We start from the raw sequence: 23,135 nt of genomic DNA, 5'->3' as shown, positions 1-23,135 counted from the left end.
TTAGTTAATTAATCTAAACCTGATCCCTAGAAGAAGGTTGGAGCCTGATATTTTCCAAAGGGCTGACCATCCCACATCCCATCCTCTTTAAGTCAATGGGTCTGCAGGTATTCAGCACCTCTGAGTATCAGGCCCACTCCCTTTTCTTATACAGAAGCTGACATAATTATATATTTATTGTGTGTGCATATATAATATACCTATAGCTATATAGTCTTTCACACAACTTTCACCCAGCTCTCCACTTATACATACTGTGTAGCATAATTCTATTCTATTCTTGTTTTAAAATTTGCTTAGTGATTGCCCCTTGATTTTTAGGTTTAGATCTATGCTTTCTTATTTTTAGATGATCTGCCTTGGCTTGAACCATGTATCTGGGGGAAAAGTTTAGCCACTTTAAAATTTTTCATTCAGTGAAAAATAAAACAAAAGCCGTTGTTTGATTTTTGTTCCTTAGATTGTTTGTCTTAGCTTGTTGCAATGAAGCATGGCTTGGTTTATTTTCTTGTTCCCATACGGTGACAACACAGCTTTACTGACATATTTTGACTCGGCAGCTAGCCTGTTTAATGTTCAGCAGATGCTGGAGAAGGATGGCATCATATTGGTAGTACAGTTCATACATCACAGCAGGCATTCCATGCTCAATGACATCATGCCCCAGAGCAGTAAACAGGGCTTGGGAGCTCCCTTGCCAATAGGCAGATTCTTTTTCTTAATCCATGTCTTGCTGAAAGTGTACCTGATTCATTCCAGATGTACTCAGATTTAATGATTCAGGAAACTAGTCTCTTAAAATGAGACTTAAACACAATCTTCTGTTGCATTTCTGATGAAGATCTGAATTCCTGTCAGCTTCGAACCACTGGGGCTTTTCACAAAATTCAGTAAGGATGTGAATTTGATGTTGGCGCTGTAATCCGCGATCAGTCAGTGCTCTCTTAAAAATCAGGTCCTCCTCTTCTATGGAGGAATATATCGTGAAAGATTTGTGGCTAAATTTAACATTGCCACAAATGCCTTCATTCAGATATAACTCACTATAACAGATAATAATAAGAGGAGGACTTGTGGCACTTTAGAGACTAACAAATTTATTTGAACATACATGATACATAAATGCTACAGCTCACTTCATCGGATGCATTCAGTGGAAAATACAGTGGGGAGATTTATATACATGGAGAACATGAAACCATGGGTGTTACCATTCACACTGTAACCAGAGTGATCACTTAAGGTGAGCTATTACCAGCAGGAGAGCGGGCGGGGGGGTGGGGAGCGGAGGGGAACCTTTTGTAGTGATAATCAAGGTGGACCATTTCCAGCAGTTGACAAGAACGTCTGAGGAACAGTGGGGGGGTGGGGTGGGGGAGAATAAACATGGGGAAATAGTTTTACTTTGTGTAATGACCCATCCACTCCCAGTCTCTATTCAAGCCCAAGTTAATTGTATCCAGTTTGCAAATTAATTCCAATTCAGCAGTCTCTCGATGGAGTCTGGTTTTGAAGTTTTTTTTGTTGAAGAATTGCCACTTTTAGGTCTGTAATCGAATGACCAGAGAGATTGAAGTGTTCTCCAACTGTTTTTTGAATGTTATAATTCTTGACGTCTGATGTGTTAGTCTCTAAGGTGCCACAAGTACTCCTTTTCTTTTTGCAAATACAGACTAACACGGCTGCTACTCTGAAACCTATAACAGATAATGGCACTGTGGAAAGCAGTAACATTATGCTCACATGCAGTACTTATTTATTGTTACTGCCTGGGTCTTTAATTTTTTATTAAAAAATCATTCTAAACAACTGTTCTACTATTCAGTATTAAATGACCACATTCTTTGGTTGTGACTATTAAATCTGTAAATGCTACAAAATCAGAGGAATCTTTTTCCTATTGTTTGCATGAGCAGAAATAAAAGTAAGTTGTGGATAGGATATGGAGTCAGTCCTAACCCCTCTGCCTCTCAAATAATGGCAACTTCTAGACATTAATGATGAGAGCATTGCAGCTAGCACGTCCTTCACTTGATGAATCCTTTGTTAGTTTTCATCACTTGCTAAAGCAACACATACATCCAGATTTTACTAAAGCCTGCAAGCTGTTCATCTAGTTTTTTTAAGTGTATGCAAATACTGTGATTTTGAACTTATTAGGAAATAATTCACATTAATGATGTTTTATTTTTTTTCTGTGTACTTGTGATTACTAGATGATCCTAGTAGTTTGCCATTCATGTCTTGGTAGGAGAATTTGTTTGCTTTTCAATCCTAAATGTTTAAGATTGCAGCATTTGGCCTCTTGAATTCAATGACTACTTGAGCAGAAGTCCCATTGACTTCAGTGCGAGTTTTACTGATGTAAAAATTGCTAGATTTGACTCTAATTGACATTTTAATACCAAATTTTTAGTGGGCTCCCAGCCAGGGCTCCCTTTTATGTGGATGCAATTTTGCAAAAATTGCATCTTTGTTTGTTTGCATCATAATTGTGAGAGCAAATCATACCATTTAGAAAGTTATGTACCTGCAAAGCTGTTACTTAGCCAACTCAGAGGTGGGATTTGTGCCTGCAATTAGTTGCAGCCATAAAAATTCAGGCACAGTTTTTGCAGTTTGTACTGAAACAGTGAGAAGCTGTCATTTGAAATATGGTCCTGAATTGTAGAACATGGTGAGCAAAGATTATAAACAAAATGGGCTAAGAAGATAAAGGCACTGGAAGTACCTCTTTATTTTGTGGGAAAGTCCCGCAGAATTTACAATGATGAATTCATAAGGATCAACTTTAAAGAAGGTGTCTAGAATATTTTACCCCAAATTTACTGCTCAGTGAGAAGTTTCCCAATCCGCTTCGGGGAACTTATGATGTAACTATGGATATCAAATTCTAGAATCTTCTTTAGCTGTAGGTGGGTGAAGCATAGTGTGTCTTTTCTCACGTTAGCTTGTGTTACCAATTCAATACCATTTACCAGGAGAGCCTGTTCCTATAAGCTCGTCATGTTTGGAAATCAACTTGAGGTCAGTATGTGGGCTCTGTGTAGTACATTGAAAGGATTGGGCTATTAAACAAAGATGGGCTAAAGTCAGAAGTGAAGATGCAAAATCGCATTAGATAAGCCGACTCATGTAAATCAGTTGTTTTCAAGGGTTTCTTTCTGAGTTGGAATTGAGTAAAGCAGAACGTGCAAACATAAGACTGGTGTAAGTCCCAGGCATGGTGGTTCCTTGGTAGAAATCCTAGTAGACTCCATGGGAATTCTTATAATTTAAACTATTTTCAGTGTTGAAATGCTGCTTGGGCAGACAGCAGACTTCCTGATGATACCGTGTGTGCTGCTCTGGGCATTGGTATACCTACCATGGTGTGGGTGCATGTTAAATTAATGGTGCAAGGAGGTTTTTGACTTTGCTGATTGCACCTTATCTGAAATTCCTTATGGGCACTTTCCCCTGGCATGCCACTAGAAGTTTTTTTCTGAGCCACCACACAACTCCTTCCCAATGACATCCTCCATGTTTTCCATGGTAACTAAAGGTATGGCTACTGTGGCAGAGCTCCGACCTTGTCCCCGTGGGTCCCACGCTTCCAGGAAGTTTATGCTAACCTCAGAGGCTCACTGTGTCCCTCCACGTAGCCCTTCTCTCTCTCTAGGGCCAGGGATTCAGTCTACTGAGCCCTTTTCATCATAAGCCAGCAAGGAGGTTGGTGAGAGAACTTGCACAGTCTATCTCATCCCTACGGGCTTATTCAATAACAGTTTAGCCTCCTGTCCTGACAGAGGCCTGTCTCCCCCTCCCAGGAGGTGTCTCTGTAGAGTCAGGTTGGGGGGAACTGGGCTCGCCCTCTACTCCGTGTTCCGGCCCAGAGACCCTAATGGCAGCAGCTGTTGGCAGCTGACCTTTCACTGCCAGAGTTGCTACATTTCCCTGGGCCACTTCCCCACAGTTCCCCCACTTCTCTCTCTTAACGCCTTCTTCACTCTTACGTTAGGGCTCCCTTTCCAGTTGTTTGAGGGTATCTTCATTACCCAGCTCTTCAGCCGCATTTCTTCTCCTCTGGCTCTCCTCGGCCTGACTGGAGTGAGCCCTTTTATAGTATCAGAGGGGCCTTAATTAGAGTCAGGTGTTCACATTAGCTTAACAGCCTCACCTGACTCTTTGCAGGTTAATTGGAGTCAGGTGTTCTCATTAGCCTAATGGCTTCAACTGGCTCTTTGCAGGCTAAATGAAGGCATGTTTCCATCCTAGTCTGGAGCAGCCCCTGCTCTGGTCAGTCAGGGAACAGAAAACTGCTTATCCAGGGGCCAGTATATCTGCCTTCTACTACTCTGCTGTACCCAACTGGCCTGGGTCTATTACACTACACTATGGGGACTAATAGCAGCATAGCTACAGTGCCGTAGCTGTGAAGGCATAATCCTGTAGTGTGACAGCCTAAAAAAACAGAAGGGGTTTTTCTGTTGTTGTAGGCACACCACATCCCCATCAACAGTAGCTAGGTTGATGGAAGCATTCTTCGATCGACCTAGCTGTCTCTATGCTGGGGGTTAAGTCAGCCTAACTACATCACTCAAGGGTGTGGATGTTTCAGACCCCTGAGCCATGTAGCTATGTTGACCTAAATTTTAAAGAGTAGACCAGGCCTAAGTGGAACTGGATTCCTTTTACAATAATGATCAATTCCAGATTGGTTATGTTTAGGCTGCTTTGGCACCTCTTTTTATTTTCTAACTTACATTCAACATGTGCCCTTTTACTTCACTCCATTACCTCCATTAAACTCCTAGTAGTATGTTTTTGGGTGTGTTAACATTTACATCTTATGCTTATGTATGTACTTTTCTGGTTCTAGACTGGCCAGAATGCCTAAGTGTACTGCAAATACCTAGTGACGGGGGGTGTGTGTGTGAGTGTGTGAGAGAGAGAAAATAATGTGGGATAGATGTATTACAGGTGTGTTGGGAAAGACAGATTTAGGATAAATTGATATGTATGTATGTATGTACATATTTGCACTGTGTTCGCACCTAGGAGTCCCATATCCTGCTAGTTCCTTCACAAACATAGACCAAAAAGACAATCCCTGCCCCAAAGAACTTCCAATCTAATTATTATTCAGTGGATGGTTATAACTTCTTAAAATTCCTTTTCAGCATATAGTTGCTTTCTAGATCTTGACTAGCCCTCTTTGGTTTTGTCCTTTTCAGCAGAGGAGCTCAAAGTAAGAGGATTTTCAGAAAGTTACTATAATGTTAAAATAACCTTCCATTTTTAGGAAACAAAATAGAAGAGCATTTATCTTTGAATATTACTATAACAATACTTAGCCCCTACGTAACACTTTATCATCAAAACACTGTATAAACTGTAACTATTTAATCCTCACAATAGTTCTGTGATGGTACAGTAGATTAAAATAAGTTTGAGTAGCAGCCGAGTTAGTCTGTATCCGCAAAAAGAAAAGGAGGACTTGTGGCACCTTAGAGACTAACAAATTTATTTGAGCATAAGCTTTCGTGAGCGTAGTTTGTTAGTCTCTAAGGTGCCACAAGTCCTCCTTTTCTTTTTGTAGATTAAAATAAGTATCTCAATTTTACAAAGATGGGTTAAGTGACTTGCTTAGGGCCAGCAAGATAGCCAGTGCCAGAGTCAGGATTAGAACTGAGACGTTACTGGCACCCAGTCCTATGCTGGTACCATTATGCACACATCTCACATGTGATACGCATTTTAATATTGACTTTGGTTTCGTAAACAATTGAAGGTGGAAGGAAGAAAGTGAGTGAGTAGCAAGGCACTAACTTGTGTGTTCACTTCTGATTACAGTGTTGATGAGAAAACCCGCTATCTGGCATTGGGAGCAGTAAAGAACATTTCACTTAATATCTCCATCTCTAACATTGGGGACGATGCGTATGATACCAACGTGTTCTTCAACTTTTCCAGGGAGCTCTTCTTTATCAAAATGTGGCAAAAGGTAAGAAAGGACAATCTCCCTGAGGGCAGACTTTGTAATGTTACTGGAAACATACCTAATGGACCTGGGGACAAATTGAGACCCACCGTTAAATAGCCACATCTCCAAGGAATTCTGAGGTTGTACCCGCTTATCTTAGGTCTTTACTTAAGCTATTTGTTTTGTGAGTTTAATCTGTGTTGATGATGGACTCTGTATTTCTACACATCATATCGGACTGACCAGTTGCTGCTGCTGAGATGGCTATGGGAATGAAAAAGAAAGGTGGTTGTTTAGAAAGAGGTTGGTTGTTTTAGAATTCACAGTAGAATGTTTGGGATCGAAAAACTAAGAGTCTGAGCTTTGATTTCTTCCTGTTTAGATTTACGTCTTTCAAATTTCTCATGAGCATAATCTGATGTAGGATCTAAGTTCTTTAAAAATAATAATTGTAATCATCTTTTAACATAGAGGTGTGCCAGAGATGGTTCTGAATGGAAGTAACACATGTTAAAGAAATTGTGAAGAGCAGACACTGTAAAATATAAGAGGAATTTTTATCATTTACTTTTATAAAATATTGGCTTTCACAATTGTTCCCTCTTTGCTGAAGCTCTGTCTGCTGTTGCTCGTTGGTCGTATCATGCTGAGCTAACACAGAGAAGTTAAAAACTACAGCAAAGATGCGGCAAAATATATGGGTGAAATTCTGGTCCCATTGAAGTCATTCAATATATTTTAAAGACTGACAGTTTTTTTGGTTATAAGGAAAACTCTTCCACTCTAGGCCGGGGGTGTGGAGGTGTGGGAACACTTCTAATGGACAGTAATTCTCCTCGTCTTCAATTTTGAGCATTATATTCCATTTTCAGTTACTTTTAAGAACTTTAGAGCAATAGTTTTGTATTGTAATGTGCCGCATCAGACAAAGTACATTACATGTATGCTGTAGCTCTTTGTCTAAACAAACAGAAATGACATCTGCCAGTATGCACTGTGATGTTAATGGGAGTTTAACACATAGATTTCTAGGGATTGTCCTGGCTGCCATTGGAGTGTTTCCATTGACTTCAGTGGGAACAGGACCAGAACTCAATATATGTGCTTTAAATAATTATTTTGTTTTGTTCTGTAGCTAGGGTAGAATATCTTTTACACATGGATTAATTAGACCACTAGAGGCACCTCATTTGTTCCTTTTGGCAAGTACTGTCTGGGAACAAGCTAAAGATGATACTGTTGCCCTCGATGCTCTAGCTTGCACCTGTGTCTAACGCAGTCTGGAGACAGATGTGAGGAAGCAATTTCTGGAGCAAATGAGAGATTGCTTTTCGGTTTATTTCACTCTTTAGTGAATCTTTCTAATATAAATTAGAAATTGTTAAGAAAATGTTCACCACAGATCAAGTGAGCGTATAGTCTTACATTTTCAAAATCCCTTTCCTATACTGGTTGCACTGTAATCTCCGCTCTTTTTTGATGTGTCTGCAGTTCTGCCCCCCCCCTTCCCACTCGCCTCTCTTTTTATTAACAACTAACTACTTTGTAGAGTCTCAGTGACAAGAGTGCTGTTGTGCAGTTTTACTCTACAGCAGGCTTTCACTCAGCTCTCTCATTAGGATAAAATACTCTGCCTTTGGCCTCATAGTTTATCCAGATGGGAACTGGATTATAGCTGTGCAGAGACTACATCAGTACCAATTCTCACTAACCTCGGTGGATATAATTTGTCTGAAATACTCTTAATCACAAATTCCATAGTTCATTCCCAACTTCTGACATCTATACTCAGTACACATTGTAATACTTTTTTAAAAATACATATTTTGTTCCTGGTTGAAAATTGCCCAGGCAAAAATCCAGACATAAAATACCAAATAAAAATGATGACTCAGAAGAATCCCCCTAGTGGAGCAGTTTCTGAGTGAAAGAGTCTATTGTTGCATAGAAACGTTTAGCAACAACTGCCATTTAATGATTATCACCCAAGTGGAGAGGGACCAACTGCATGATGATCTTTCTCAGCAGTGGGGAACTTTAGGATAAAAAACACATGGCTAGCAAGATGGGCTTTACTAACCTGCCTCTGACATTCTTCTTGATTTACGGTTAAGTGTCCCTCCGGTTTGTTTTCAATGTGTCTCCAGAGTATTGCTTCTTAGATTTTAAATACAATGAACTTGCAAATGGTGGTTATAACTACAAGTGAGAGGACAATAATTTGAGACTTTTAAAAAAGCCATCTTCTTAGACAAAACAAAATTGGTGTATAAGGGACATTGAGACAGAATGCCTAAGATTATGGCTTAAGGAAAATGTTGGCCTAACTCTGTAATTATTAAAGTAACATTTATTTAAACAAATGTGTTATTGTTGCTGCCTTTTTTTCTTGTGGAAGCTGAGCGGGCATGAACTATGAGAGTGACATTACTTAGCAGAGCTACTGCTGCTTCTCATCGTGTGAAAAAGAGTACACTGACTGATATTGGAAAGACCTCATTTATTCCCCTCTCTGTTTTTTCCTTTTACTCTACAGCCAGTTGTCCTCTGTGCCATGGATGAAAGCCCGAAGTTTTCTTTCCATAGCCTCTGAAAGTCAGTCCTTTAATTGGGAAATACACATGAAGCAGAGGTTACTATAAGGGGTTGGCTTTTCAAACCTGTACATTTACTTTTTATTTTACTACATCTCGAACCTGTTGCTTCTTTCAGTTATTAAACAGACTCAGCACTGATTGTCAGCTTTGCTGATCACTCGACACACTTCTTAAAATGTGAAAAATGTTCAAATATAGACTGTAGTCACAGTATGGAAAACCAAATAAAAATATTAAGTAGCAGTTATATAATATCTATGCAAATAACTGAGATTTTTATATATATACACTTTAAAATTCATCTCTATATCACTGCCTGTTAAGGCTGTCTCATCCTTCTCATGATAAAACCCTGGGTTCAGTTGCTTATGACTTTGCCTAATTTTAACCATTTGGGCTGAAATTTTCCTACACTATTCAGTTTGAGATAGATAACGAGAATGAAAAATTTCAGCCAAAAGGGTTCAGCCATCTAATCTGGGAACTGGGCTCACCACCTCTAGGCTGAGTTACATTGGCAGGACATTGCCCATGTGCACCTGTTCTGAGGATAATTAGGACGTCAGTCTCCAGGGCTGTCAAACTGTTAAAATGAAACTTTGCAATTCTAAATTTTTAGATGGCTCTCCTGAAGTGCATCCCCAGGGCTTGGGGTGCAGTGTGCTCCAGCATCCCCTAGGATTCCTTCTCTCTGCCTCCACTGCAGCCCAGGAGGCAGGGGGGAGGTTTTGGGGCTGGCTCCCACTCACCGCCATCAGAGTGCACGCTGCCAGGGCGCCTCTGTGCGCACAGCCCCAGGAAGGGCAGGGGGGCATGGGAGCAAGGGACAGGGAGCAGAGCAGGAACAAGCGGCTGCCCTGTAGGGAAGGGGAGCAGCAGAGCTCCCCGCTTAGCATGGCCAGGGGAGGGATGATCCCCAACATGCTGGCAACCTCAAACCTGTCAGGTTTACTCCCTGCTCTCGGCAAGCTCCGCACAGCAGCGAGGAGGAGCCGGAGCATGAAGGGGGAGTGCATTTGGCCAGGCAGTAACAGTGCTTCCAGTCACTCTGCTGGCTGCCTGCAGAATGCTCTTCTGTCAGAAGCTCTGGGATACATCCTCAGGACTTCCAGGACCCGAGTCAAGCTGGAGCCATGTGCACACAGGAAAGCAGTAGGGCTGGACCCCTTGAGCTCTGCAGCATCCTGGGACCATAGGTCTGAGCCCTAGGTTAGCACAATTGGTGTGTGGACTCAAGGGGCATTAGAGTTGACCTTAGGCTCAAGCCCGGGCTTACATTGCTGTGTAGACATACACTGAGGCAGACACCTGGCATGTAAAATTTCAGTCCAAACAATTAAAATTTGGCTAAGTTATAAGCAACTGAAAACTGGGTTTTATAATGAGAAATGGTAGGCAACCTTAACTGTTGGAGCTTCCAACCCCACCTATACTGAAATTTCAGAAGGAAGCGATCATTTAGCGATAGCCCTTTCGTAAATTTGAAAACAGGAAATTATCATTCATGATAATACCGAATATATTTATAGCACCTTTTATCCAGGATCTCAAGGTTATACACAGGGATATTATTATTTATAGAGTCCCACAAGGATGCATAGCATGGCATATAACTCTCCTGCCCCAAGGTGTTCACTCTCTAAGGACTAGATTGATGTCTTTGCTCCTAAATCCTGAGTAAGGTATGAAGGACAGCTGTGATCACCCAGAGAGACCTGTGCAATGGATGGTGACTCACACTTATTATTCATTTTCATTACAGTGGCACCTGGGGGCCTTACCTGAGATCCAGGCCTGCCTTGTACTGGGCAGTGCATGTGCACAATAAGAGACAGCTCCCGACTGGAAGAATTACAATCTAAATAGACAACATATAGGGTGGGTGAAAGGAAGTATGATTATCTCCATTTTATAGATGGGGAAGTGAGGCATAGAGATTAAGTGACCTGCTCAAGGTCACACATGATATCTATGGCAGTGCTGGGGGAATTTAACTCAGATCTCCGGAGTCGTACTCCAGTGCCTTGACCACAAGACTAGACTTCCTTCCCCTCCTCCCCCGTATCTATTTCATACATCTTCTCTTCTCTTCTCTTTCCTACAGCCCCCCTTTTCTCCTTCAGAGAAATAATTTGCTGCAACCCTTTATTAGCTACATCTTACTTTTCTACCTTGCATGAGCTATATTATGCACTTCCATAACGTCTTTCCTCCAAGTGTGTGGAAGCTCATTAACGAATTAAACCTCACACGACCCCTATGTGAAAGTTATTTTACAGATGAGAGAACTGAGGCCCAGAGGGGTTAAAGAGCTTGTTCATAGCTACCGTAATGTGTAAGAGGTAGAATGAGGAATAGAACTCAGGAATCCTTGGTCTCTGATACATGAGACCGTACATCTTTACAGGTGCATATGGGTGTGAAAGAGCATGTTTTTGGATTGATGAATAAATCATATATATTAAAATGCATCAACTGATTAAATGATTCAGTGTGAGGATTAAACTTGTTGTCTTCATTTAAAAAAAAATCTCACCTCTTGATTTAAGAATGGTATTTGTTACTGTTTTTGGTAAATAAATTTCTTTGACCCCTTTTCTGTGTCACTTCAGATCATGAACTAACCTCCCCTTTCCATAAAACTAAAAGTAGGGAATTAGAAGATCTATATTTTATTATCCAGTGATCTTAATTGTGTTTCAGAAAAAATGTTATTATTCAGAGACTGAAAAATCCCCTTAATAGTGGTGATCAGAAAGCTTTCACTGGCGCATGTGTGTGTAAGGGACAGAACACTGAACGATCAGTTTCTGCATAATTTAACTTTCATGTGAACTGACGCAGTGTGGTCCTTGAATCTGTCCACAAGACGAGAATGATATTTGCTGACGATGGTTGTCACAGCAAGCATTTCTCTAACCATTCCTCAGCTGGTGTTGAAAATGTTTAGCTGGTGATGTAGACAAGATAAAAATGTTTTCAACAGAGGTACAGTAAGAGTGACTGAATCCGGAGGCATCATGCCATACTTTCTCTGGCATTGTTGGAAGCACACTCAAAAGTAGTAATGGTAATGCTTCATTTTTACATAGCACCCTCAGATCTCAGTGTTTTTACAATGGGAGGTAGAAATCTAGGAGCCTAAACCATTTGCAACACTAGATGCGGGGAGAAGAAGTCAGGGGAAGCCCATTGCTGACAATCATTTCCCACTATGGGTCATTTCTGGCAGACCCCATGAGTCCATAGTCAGCCAGTAACCTCTAATGCCTCTGTTGCTTCTCATAGGTTTCCCAAGCAACAGTTGAGTGAAATTAACAAGCCTCTGGCCTAGAGCAGAGCAAATGTAATGTGAATAATTTATTTAAGAAGTTTAGCCTGCTTTTTCCACAAGAAGGCCATGATTTCCTCCGTTTTCTTCATTATTCATATTCATTTAGTGAACAGGTTTCTTAGTTCTGATTGGTCAGATAAGTTACGTGCTATTGTTTCTGTTCCCTGGTTAGCTGAGAGCCCAAACATATCTGGCGTGAACACTGAAATTCTCTCTCTACGAACATTAGTGGCAGTAAATTTGCTTGCTCACAGGTGTATGGAACGAGAACACAAAAGGGGAGCAGTGATTGGTAAATCAAATTATTTCAGTGTTGGTGGAAATGTTCTCATGTTAATTTCCCAGGTTTACTCTGGTCTGTTTCATGGCTGCTATTCACAGGAGGTAGGCAGCAGTTAAACTGACAAGAATCAGGTCAATTCCACTCTGGTGCTGTTGGGGAAAAGCTCTGAGCCTCAAAAGCAAGGTATGAGAGCTATTCATGGAGGAGGGCATAAAAAGGAATAAAGGAAAGTGGGGGAGTAATCTGGAGTGAGGGACAGAGAGAAATCCTTTTCCTTAGCAGTAGCCAGAGAGCAGTTCTGGGGGCTTCAAATTTATCATACACTTATTAGCCAGAGGCTGAAATGAAAGGAGGACTGTTGCTCAAAGACACAACTTTTGGTTATCAAATGCAAATCTCCAGTTCGTTGTCAAACTTTAAACCACCAGGCACAGGCACCGACTTTCATTTTTCTGGGTGGGTGCTCCATCCCCACTCCACCCCTTCCCCTAGTGCACCCCGCCCTTTCTCCGCCTCTTGCCGCCCCCATGGTTCCCGTCCCCCAGCACTTCCTGCCTGCTGAACAGCTGATAAGCGGGTGGCTGGTGGGTGCAGAGCACCCACTATTTTTTATTGTGGGTGTTCCAGCCCCAGAGCACCCACGGAGTCAGGGCCTATGCCACCAGGTTTAATTCTGCAAATTCTTTTCTTTTAAACCACCACTTCTCCTCATTTACACCACTTCTCCTTATTTCTCCTCAAAATAAATACAAATAATAGATCTCTGCCATTAGAAAAGCTCTCTGTAGTCCTGATTCTACGTATCCTCTTAAAAACAGTTTAATAAATGTCCAAGGTAAAGTGATGTTACTTTTTACAGCTGAGTTTAATTTGAAATTTAAACCCTACTTAATGGGGGTTTAAGTAGGGCATAGGATATCTACTGGCCCCCTACACGGAGGTGAATTTCACCTATATATATTTTTTCCCATTACTTTTGGAAAAAATTTTTCCTCCCATTGGCCAGTGCTGACCTGTAACATTGAAACCAGTGTATATCCACTGTAGAGAGTAGATCTCAGTGTATTATAAGCTCATTACACTTGATCAGAGTTATCTTTACATAGTCAGTCCTCCCGGGGACAGATCATTCTGCCCTGTCTTTGTGAGGAGCAATTTACTCCCACTTCTTCTCCTTCTTCTTCTTGCATTGATTTAACAACGTTTTTCTAGGTCTCTTCTCCCAATACCCCACTCATTAAGTGCCTTCTAAACAGCATAAGTTCAGCATGGGCAGCTTAGATGGCTTTATGGTTATATAGTTCATTTGACTTCAAATGTAATAATAGGCCTGTAAAGACACAGAAGTGGTTAAAGTGAGAGGAAGAGGATGAACTAAGATCATTACAGCTTTTTCTTTTGTGAGCAAATATATATATTTTGCAAAATGCTTAAGTAATATCTCCTCTCTCCCACCCACCCCCAAACTTAAATTTTAGCTGGCACTGCTTTTAACACTGAGGTTTAGCAATAATATAATAGCATCCAGAGTGACAAACCTTTTGGAACAAAACATGTCCCCTGTCTCTTTTAGGAGTGGGGTTTAAATACCAAATTAAACCCAGCTTAATGACCTTTCTAGAGGCCATTAAGTAACCGTCAGCTTTCAATGGCTTATTCTTTATAGCACCAGGCAGTTGGTTCTTCGCTTGTTTTACTTGTAACTTGAATCTAGAAGTTTATCAGCCTTTGCTCCAAAAGGTCAGTTCCGGTCTCTTAGGAGTTTCTTTTGCTCACTTTTAAGACAGGCAGCTCAAGATGGTGCCAGGAGATAAATGGCATCCTGAACCGAAATTCCAATAGAATTGTAACCTTATATTTATTTAAGTGGTGCTTGCCCTATGGCACACTGTATATCACTGCTCCATGGCAGGAACTGATGGTAATTGTTTGCTTTCATCTACCTGCTCAAATATCTCCCATGGTGTTAATAGGATCTATAAATAAAACTGAATCCCACTGTTTAATTTTTTTTTATTAACATAGGGCATGCTCCTACAGTCCTTTTGCAAGCAAAACTCCGAAGTCAATGGGTGTTTTTTTTCTGCATAAGGGCCGAAGAACCAGGGTACACCATGTAAAGATGTTCTGAATATTGCAAAGAGCTTTCATAAATATATAGATTCATAGAGTTTACGGTGAGAGGGAAATATTTGATCTTGTCTGACTTCCTGTCTATCACTAGCCCTTAAAATTCCCCCAGTTACCCCTGTATTGAGTGCAAAAGTGAGCTTTGAGGTGCAAGTTGAAAAAGAAGGGGCTAGTGTTGTTCAGAATACTGTAAATGCTTTGCTTTCCTTTTGTTTTATTCCGGTGCACCAGGGCATTGATGATGCTGTCTTGAACTTCCTGACTAGTGCCAGTGTGAGAAAAACTTCACTATGTTTGGCTCCAGAATGTATGTTTCTTTCTCCCTTCTCTGTTCTGTCTTACTCAGACTCTCCTCCCTTCCTTTGAGAGTCAAATGAAATGCTCTCAAAGGTGCCTTCATTTTTCTTGAAAATTAAGTAATGCAAAAGTCTTTTCTCTCCTTCCTCCTCTCTGTGCAATAACCTTTCACCTTCAGAAGGGGTTCAAACAGGATCCAGGTAAATTCATCAGAGCTAGGTATGCTTATCTCTGACATAAAGGAGGTTTCTGACAGGCTGACAACACTGCATAAGGCTGGTAATCTGTTCTTTCAGTACAGAAAAGAGCAGGACTGTGAGAAAACACTTCTTGTGACATTTCATAATGCATGAGCGAAGAATACAGATGAAAGTTTCATAAAATAACTCTAGTCAAGTGGGGTGTTAGGGTTTTTTGTGTTTTTTTCAGTGCTTGATCCTGAATTGATAGTTGTGAGTAGGCAACATTCTCTCATAGTAAGTCAACAGAGCCATAACAACCAAGCTGTGTGAAGTTTTGAACCAGGCTGATTCCGGGGCCACAGGAGTATTGCAGAGCAACCTGATTGTGGGAGGAATGCAGGAAACCTGTGTATGACTTTTGACTACAACCATCTGCAGAATAGTAATTGAATAATTTCCACTTAGCAGGGGGAAAAGAGAGCCTGTGCTACAAAGCTCTTCCATAAAACAGGGCAGCACCTCTTAAAAATAAAGCCTTACAAGTGAACTGCTAAGCTTTTATTTTTAAAAGATCAAACCTGTTTCAAGATCCCAATTCAATAAGTAATGATTATATACTTACACTTCAACATTGCCATTAGTTTATGCAGTTTTCATTGCATACTATAATCTCTCCCTGCACTGTTTTAGGGATTGGCCATGTCCTCAATTGTTGCTGTGCAAAACCTGTTGACGTGTGTTGAGTTCAGGATTCTGAGGATGGAAGAGCTGAAGTAAATGAATGTGGCTCTAAAAGGCATTTCCTGGAGATTAATAATTGACTTGGAGGGACTTGTGGCTCTAGGTTGATTTAAAATTAATTAATCCCCAGGAAATGCTCTGTGCCAAAGTCATTATTGCTATTATAAGCTAAATATTATTTTTCACACTTTAAAAATTACCTTTGGGGGCTTTTTTCTGGTTATTTTCTATCACATTTTCTGCATCCAGTTAATCTTTTAAAAGGTTTTTCAGTTACAGAGTTTTCTATTATATAGATAGATAGATAGATAGATAGATAACTTTGCAGTACATGTAAGAACTGATACCACCTATATTTGCTTATGGTATTTAATATCTTTCTTTTAAAATTAAGCAGCCATGAATTGCAGTGTTTAAAGTTTGAATACCATATTGTTAGTGTTCTTGAATCACTTTTGTATGTACGTTTGGGCAGCTTACAGTATGAAAACACAGTGGAAAATTAACATGTTTTTTGTTACTCCTTTATGAAATTAATACTGATTCTTGCATTTTATTTTTGTCATTTTGAATTTTTTTCTGCTTTTAATTTTTAAAAATAATGTTTGTGGTGGCCCCTTTTTTCTCTGGTCCAGGCGCCTTAGTCTTTCAGGCAGGAGGGACAGGGGGACCCAGGCCCTCCCATTCCACCAGGTCCCAGCCCAGGGTCCTGTGTGAGTTGACCCCTGAACAAGGGGCACTCCGAGGAGGGAGTCTAAGGGCATGTCTATACTTACAAGCTCACAGCGGCACTGATACAGTTGTGCTGCTGTGGAACGCTCGTGTAGCTGCATTATATTGTCAGGGGAGAGCTCTCTGTTGTTGAGCTGGTTTTATTATGACAAGTGGTGGTAGCTATGTTGGCGGGAGAGCATCTCCCAATGACATAGCACTGTGCACATGAGCACTTATGTTCACAAAATTTATCCCCCAGGGGGATGTTTTTTTTCACACCGTGAGTGACAAAAGTTTTGCTAGTGTAGACATGGTCTAAATCCACTGCTCTGGGCTACTTCCTATCAGGCCCCTTCAGTTTGGAGTATGGCCCTTATAGTCCAATTCGCTGGAGTGCTCTGCCTCCCATGGCACCCTCTCATGGATCTTTCGTGGCATGGTTCCAGGTTCCTTCAGGCGGGACAGCTGTAAGTTTGGTGAACCCCACAACGTCTCTGGGCTGCAGTCACCCAGTTACCTAGGTTGCCAGAGGCTCCAAAGTCTCCTCCACCGTCTCTCTTGGCTGAGAGACAGTGCTCTGGTGCTCACTAGTGGCTGCCTTGGCTGGCAGGCTAGTGATCCTTCCCTTCAGGTAGGATGGTAGCTAGCTCCTGCCTCTTTGCCAGTCAGCTCTCCCCTTTTCTCCCGACTCCAGGCCTGGCATTGGCTACAGGTATAATGGGGTGGGGCTAACTGGGCCCAAAGGCTCTCCTTAACTCAGCCAAGCTGGTGGGCAGTTTCTCCCCTGCATCACACGGATGTATTTTAATTATTATTACAAAACATATTGGAAAGCATTAATCCACAAACAGAGTACGGTTTGGGGTGGGGAGGGAAATTTAGTCACACATGATTCTCTGTACAAAGCTGTTAATCTAATGTGATGCTCTGTTAATAGAATGTTAATGGTACTTTTATTCAGATTTTGATTTGAATTTGTAATAGTATGAAAATAATCCTTTCAACTAGGATATACCAACATATAATTCTGGGCATGTCTTTTGGACACACAAACCTTGATTCCTGTCTGGATATTCTTATTCCTGCCTGTCAGACATTTAGTTCTGTGAAGTCTGTAGTTTTGCAGCTTTGTAAGAGTTATTAGGTACAGCCGTGGCCTAAGACATACTCTGCTGCCTGGCTGCCTTAACTGGATTCATTTGTGCCTCCATTCATTTTTGTGTAAGATTTTCAGAGTTTCCCTTTTTTTAATGAACAAACATAACATTGTTGGAGACCAGAATCTCTCTCTCTCTCTCTCTCTCTCTCTCTCTCTCTCTCTCTCTCTCTCATTCCCCCCCCTTTCTTTACTGATTTCACCGCACTTTTGGTATGCGGAAGCATGTAGAACCTGGCTGAGGATATGGAAGCTGCATGCCATTGACTTAGACACCATGTTAGAAAAAGTATGAAAAAGATGGAGTTTTAATATACAATGTGGACCATTCAAGAGCTACAGTTTCACATTTCTGTGAGCAAAGGATGCATCATGGTTTTCAAACTACAACTTATAGGAGCTTACTAATTAAGGACCTGTCTATAACACTTGTATTTTTGGAGAATGTATTTTGGATTGGTTGCTGATTTGTCTTTACATTTTCATTTTTTTTCCTGAGGGGTCTATGATCTAACTTAAAAGTTTTACAGCAATTTATGATTTCTTAGGTCTTGATGTTTTAAGGTTCTATATACTGTACATTCTGAAACTAGCTGCAGATTTCCTGGGTTAAAAGGATTAGGCTCAGATTAAGATGACACAGAGCTGGAACTGATTTATCTTAAAGGTAAATTTTTTTTAAAAATGTCACTTTTCCAGAGTTTAGTCTTTCTTGAGTTTGTCCCTTAACTGTTTCAGTGTTTTTAAAGCAGTGGTTCTCAACCAAGGTTATGCAGAGGTCTTCCAGAGGGTACGTCAATTCATCTAGATCTGCGTTTCTCAACCTGGGGTGGGGGGGGTCACAGGATGGATGTAGGGGGTTTCCAAGTGCAGGGCTGGCATTAGGCGGTAGCATGCAGCACATTTGCCTTGGACCACACAAAACTAAATTACATGCTTCAGCCCCGGGTGATGGGGCTCGGGTTTGAGACTCCTGAAAGGGGTACACTCGTTACTCCTGGTGACATTGTGCGCAACTGCGGCGCAGCAGAAAAATGCCCTTCTCCTGCGCAGAATCCCTTTGCTTCCTTGCAGAAAATGGTTTCTGTGGGGAAGCAAAGAGTAGCTGGACCAGTGCTCACTCACCCCTCTCAAAAAGAAAAGGAGTACTTTGGCACCTTAGAGACTAACAAATTTATTTGAGCATAAGCTTTTGTGAGCTACAGCTCACTTCATTGGATGCATGCAGTGGAAAATACAGTGGGAAGATTTTATATACATAGAGAACGTGAAAAAATGGGTGTTACCATACACACTGTAACGAGAGTGATCAGGTAAGGTGAGCTACTACCAGCAGGAGAGAAAAAAAAAACTTTTGTAGTGATAATCAAGGTGAGCCATTTCCAGCAGTTGACAAGAACGTGTGAGGAACAGTGGTGGGGGGGGGGAAGGGGAGGGGTTGTTTATTTACTTTGTGTAATGACACATCCACTCCCAGTCTTTATTCAAGCCTAAGTTAATGGTGTCCAGTTTGAAAATTAATTCCAATTCAGCAGTCTTTTGTTGGAGTCTGTTTCTGAAGTTTTTTTGTTGAAGAATAGCCACTTTTAGGTCTGTAATCGAGTGACCAGAGAGATTGAAGTGTTCTCCGGTTTTTGAATGTTATAATTCTTGAGGTCTGATTTGTGTCCATTTATTCTTTTACGTAGAGACTGTCCAGTTTGGCCAATGTACATGGCAGAGGGGCTTTGCTGGCACATGATGGCATATATCACACTGGTAGATGTGCAGGTGAACGAGCCTCTGATAAGTGTGGCTGATGTGATTAGGCCCTATGATGGTGTCCCCTGAATAGATATGTGGACACAGTTGGCAACGGGCTTTGTTGCGAGGATAGGTTCCTGGGTTAGTGTTTTTGTTACTGCTACTCTGTACCCCTCTCAGCAGCTCAGCCTGTCTGCTCAGAGAGAGAGAGAGGTAAATCACTGGGGGGAGGGAGGTCTGGGGATGGATGTTAGTCCCAGCTTGGGAGCAGGGAGAAGGAAGCAGAGTTCCCCCTCCACCTTCCCTGCACAGGGGAACCAGGGCTGGGTCAGATCAAGCCCCAGAAACTTCCCCTTGCTTCAGGAAGCTTTGTACCATGGGGTGGGGGGTGGGTCTGAGTATGGGTGTGTGTGTGTGAGGCTCAGCGTGGGAGGAGGTACGGTTGTGGGGGTGGATGCAGAGGGGCTGGGCGGACAGGGGGAGCAGCTCCCTGTACAGTGACCCCTCCCCCCCACCCACGCATCTGGAACCCCCCTGCCAAGCCCCATCTGTATGAGGAGCCTCCTGCACCCAGAACCTCCCCACTGAGCCCCCCCCCCCAAGTCCCCATTCTGCCAAGCCTCCCCCTGCATCAGGAGCCCCCCATACCTGTGCATGGAATATTTCATTTTTTGGTGCAGAATTCCCTCAGGGGTAATAGTCTGGAGAGGTTGAGAACCACTGCTTTAGATCATTTATGAGTGGGGGGTGTGCTGTCTTGCAGAGCAGCTTGTTCTGAGAAAAAGGTTGAGGGCTTGTACAAACTTAGAGATATGTGAAGGAGGTGACCTGCAGATCTGGACTGGGCTAAGGGTCAGGCTTGCATTCAGTAGCAATAAAATCTCATGAGTTGCTCTTCAGAGAATGGCAAAAATCTTACAAGTCCAACTGATTTTGTGAAATTTCCAACTGCATCCAGTTACTCCTCAAGAGATTGGTGACTGGGCTTCGGTGCTAGAGGAGGACACTGGACCCTAGTGCCCTGAAACAGATCTCTGGTGTGTCTGGAAGGTGGAGAGCAGTTACTGTGATTGGCTGGCCTGCTTTTCTCCCCAGCAATTGACAGGTTTCAGAATAGCAGCCGTGTTAGTCTGTATTCGCAAAATAAAAAGGAGTACTTGTGGCACGTTAGAGACTAACCAATTTATCTGAGCATAAGCTGCATCCGATGAAGTGAGCTGTAGCTCACGGAAGCTTAGGCTCAAATAAATTGGTTAGTCTCTAAGGTGCCACAAGTCCTCCTTTTCTTTCCCCAGCAATTGTGATCCTGCTACTTGGGGACTGCTTCCTGGCCAGGTACCTGTGTCTTCTACCCACATGATGCCAGGTGGAGACCTCTAAGGGCTGCTAATATGAGCTCTGAAAAAAGTCTCTGGATTCCTTGTAGGAAATGCAGAAGCACAGTTCAAGTGGTTAAAGCCAAGAGTATGTTTTCTCATGTGGGTAGTTAACGGAGCCATTGGGAAAAGGAGCGGGAAAGCCTTCTAACTGGGCTGAAGGCAGGTCTACACTTAAAACGCTGCAGCGGCACAGTGGCACCGGTGCAGCTGCACTGCTGTAGTGCTTCGGTGAAGATGCGAATATGCTGACGGGAGAGCGTTCCTCTCCTGTTGGCGTAGCTACCACCTCTCGCAAAGGTGGATTAACTGTGTCGATGATAGAAGCCCTTCTGTTGACGTAGTGCTGTCTGCACTGGAGGTCAGACCCTGAGCGTCGTAGTTATACCAATTTTAAGTTTGTAGTGTAGACTTGGCCTCTGATATGCCACACATTTTCCCACCATCTGTCTGGATCCTGAAGCTAGATCTCTTATTCCACATGTTCAATTCCAACGGGTTTTTGAACAGCTGAAAAACATTTGATTAATGGTGAATAACTTCTACAAATGAATGAATCTTAAAATAGTTTTGTACAGTGTACGTTAATTTATCAAGGCCCTACAGACATTTACCCAATTTTGTTTACATTCACTATTAAGTTAATTTATTTTTATTTTGTAAAAGAATGTGATAGTAGAAACAACACTGAGATTAGAGTTCACATTAAGAACTATGGTACAGTCCCTTTCCGTACTAGAGGGGAAAATTGTACTAAAGTGAATTGTTATGATCAGACTTACAAATAGACTTAGCAAAAGTAGTTCCACTTTTGTCAAGAGTGAAATGTGCACATGGCTGGCTTTTCTCCTGGACTTTAATATTCAGTAGTGGTTATAACCTGCATCCAACAAAGTACCTGCAGTAAAGAGGCTGTATTCTGGCCATTTTCAGGATGTGAGAGATATGAGTTTTGGCTCTAGGAAATGAGGTTTCTTTTGCTTGGCTGCAAGTACACAGTTGTCTTTTTATTTTGCCTCACTAATGAATGGGGCTCTGTGTGTGTGTGTGTGTAGCAAAGGGGTTGAATATGTTCTAAAAAAACCACAGTATGAATAGAAAAGGAGGACTTGTGGCACCTTAGAGACTAACCAATTTATTTGAGCATGAGCTTTCGTGAGCTACAGCTCACTTCATCGGATGCATACCGTGGAAACTGCAGCAGACTTTATATACACACAGAGAATATGAAACAATACCTCCTTCCACCCCACTGTCCTGCTGGTAATAGCTTATCTGAAGTGATCATCAAGTTGGGCCATTTCCAGCACAAATCCAGGTTTTCTCACCCTCCACCATGTCAAGGTTCCTCCCCCACTCTGAACTCTAGGGTACAGATGTGGGGACCTGCATGAAAAACCTCCTAAGCTTATCTTTACCAGCTTAGGTCAAAACTTCCCCAAGGTACAAAATATTCCACCCGTTGTCCTTGGACTGGCCGCTACCACCACCAAACTAATACTGGTTACTGGGGAAGAGCTGTTTGGATGCGTCCTTCCCCCCAAAATACTTCCCAAAACCTTGTACCCCACTTCCTGGACAAGGTTTGGTAAAAAGCCTCACCAATTTGCCTAGGTGACTACAGACCCAGACCCTTGGATCTTAAGAACAATGAACAATCCTCCCAACACTTGCACCCCCCCTTTCCTGGGAAATGTTGGATAAAAAGCCTCACCAATTTGCATAGGTGACCACAGAACCAAACCCTTGGATCTGAGAACAATGAAAAAGCATAGATGTACAATATAAAATCTCCCTCCCTGATTGACGACAAGCTAAAATTTCCTTGTTGTCCATAACGATTCTTTCCACTGAAGGAAGGTTATTCTAACTGCTGTTTTCTTACATGAAAGTGAAAGGAGATCATTTTGTTGGTGATCTGTTTTGATGTGTCCATTAATACTTTTGCATACCATTCAGTTAGGTGGCAAAGGAGTAATGAAGGTAGTAATGTATGAATTTGTCTGTGGTCCTGAGCCTTGCAACAACAAGACGGGTGCATCTCTGTCTGCACAATAGTGGTGACTGCAGTACACATCACAGAAACAACAGGCTAAGCTGGGTGGCATTATCAATATCCTCCTATAGATCGGTAATTAGCTCCTGGCTGGAAGGAAGTTTGTGTAAGATTGCTGGGTAGCAGAGCAGAATACTTGAAAGAGAAGAGAGAATACAGTTGGCTTTAACCAAAAATAACTGGAAAAATGTTCTCCCATTGAAGTCAATAGGATACTTATGGGTCCTCAGCATCTCTGAAAATCAGAACACTAATCTCCCCAGTCACCTTAGTTCCCTGATGTAGGGAGAAAAATCTTAGTTCTTGGGATAATTTATAAGCCAGTAAACCAATGAATGCTGTTTGAAATTAATCTTGATTTTTTCATCAATATTTACTAAGAAACACACATACCTGCTGATTATGTTTATAAGTCAATGAGTTTAGATGTGAAGGTGACAGATGTTTTGGAAATATTCAGGATGAATAGATTGCTCAATACACATGACTATACAAAGAGTGTATATTCTGTTTGTGTGATATTTAAATTATTTTACCTAGGAAATCTCAGCATCTCATTTC

The 23,135-nt window shown here is 41.7% G+C and overlaps 1 protein-coding gene across 6 annotated transcripts in view; it reads left to right on the top strand.

Moving 5' to 3' along the window:
- Positions 1-23,135, top strand: part of ITGA9 (integrin subunit alpha 9) — a 294,730-nt gene that overhangs the window by 181,597 nt on the left and 89,998 nt on the right. For all 6 annotated transcript variants that reach the window (XR_012157453.1, XR_012157452.1, XM_078851717.1 and 3 more), the window contains one exon: positions 5,836-5,986. Coding sequence is in view for 4 of the 6 variants with exons in the window: in XM_078851717.1 (XP_078707843.1) it covers positions 5,836-5,986 (151 nt within the window). In the remaining 2 variants the exon portion in view is untranslated. The remainder of the gene's footprint in view (positions 1-5,835; positions 5,987-23,135) is intronic.

The sequence above is a fragment of the Lepidochelys kempii genome, chromosome 2, assembly GCF_965140285.1.
Source record: "Lepidochelys kempii isolate rLepKem1 chromosome 2, rLepKem1.hap1, whole genome shotgun sequence".
Lineage (NCBI taxonomy): Eukaryota > Metazoa > Chordata > Testudines > Cheloniidae > Lepidochelys > Lepidochelys kempii.
Note: the sequence above shows the minus strand (reverse complement) of the source record. Positions and strands in the feature narration are given on the sequence as shown.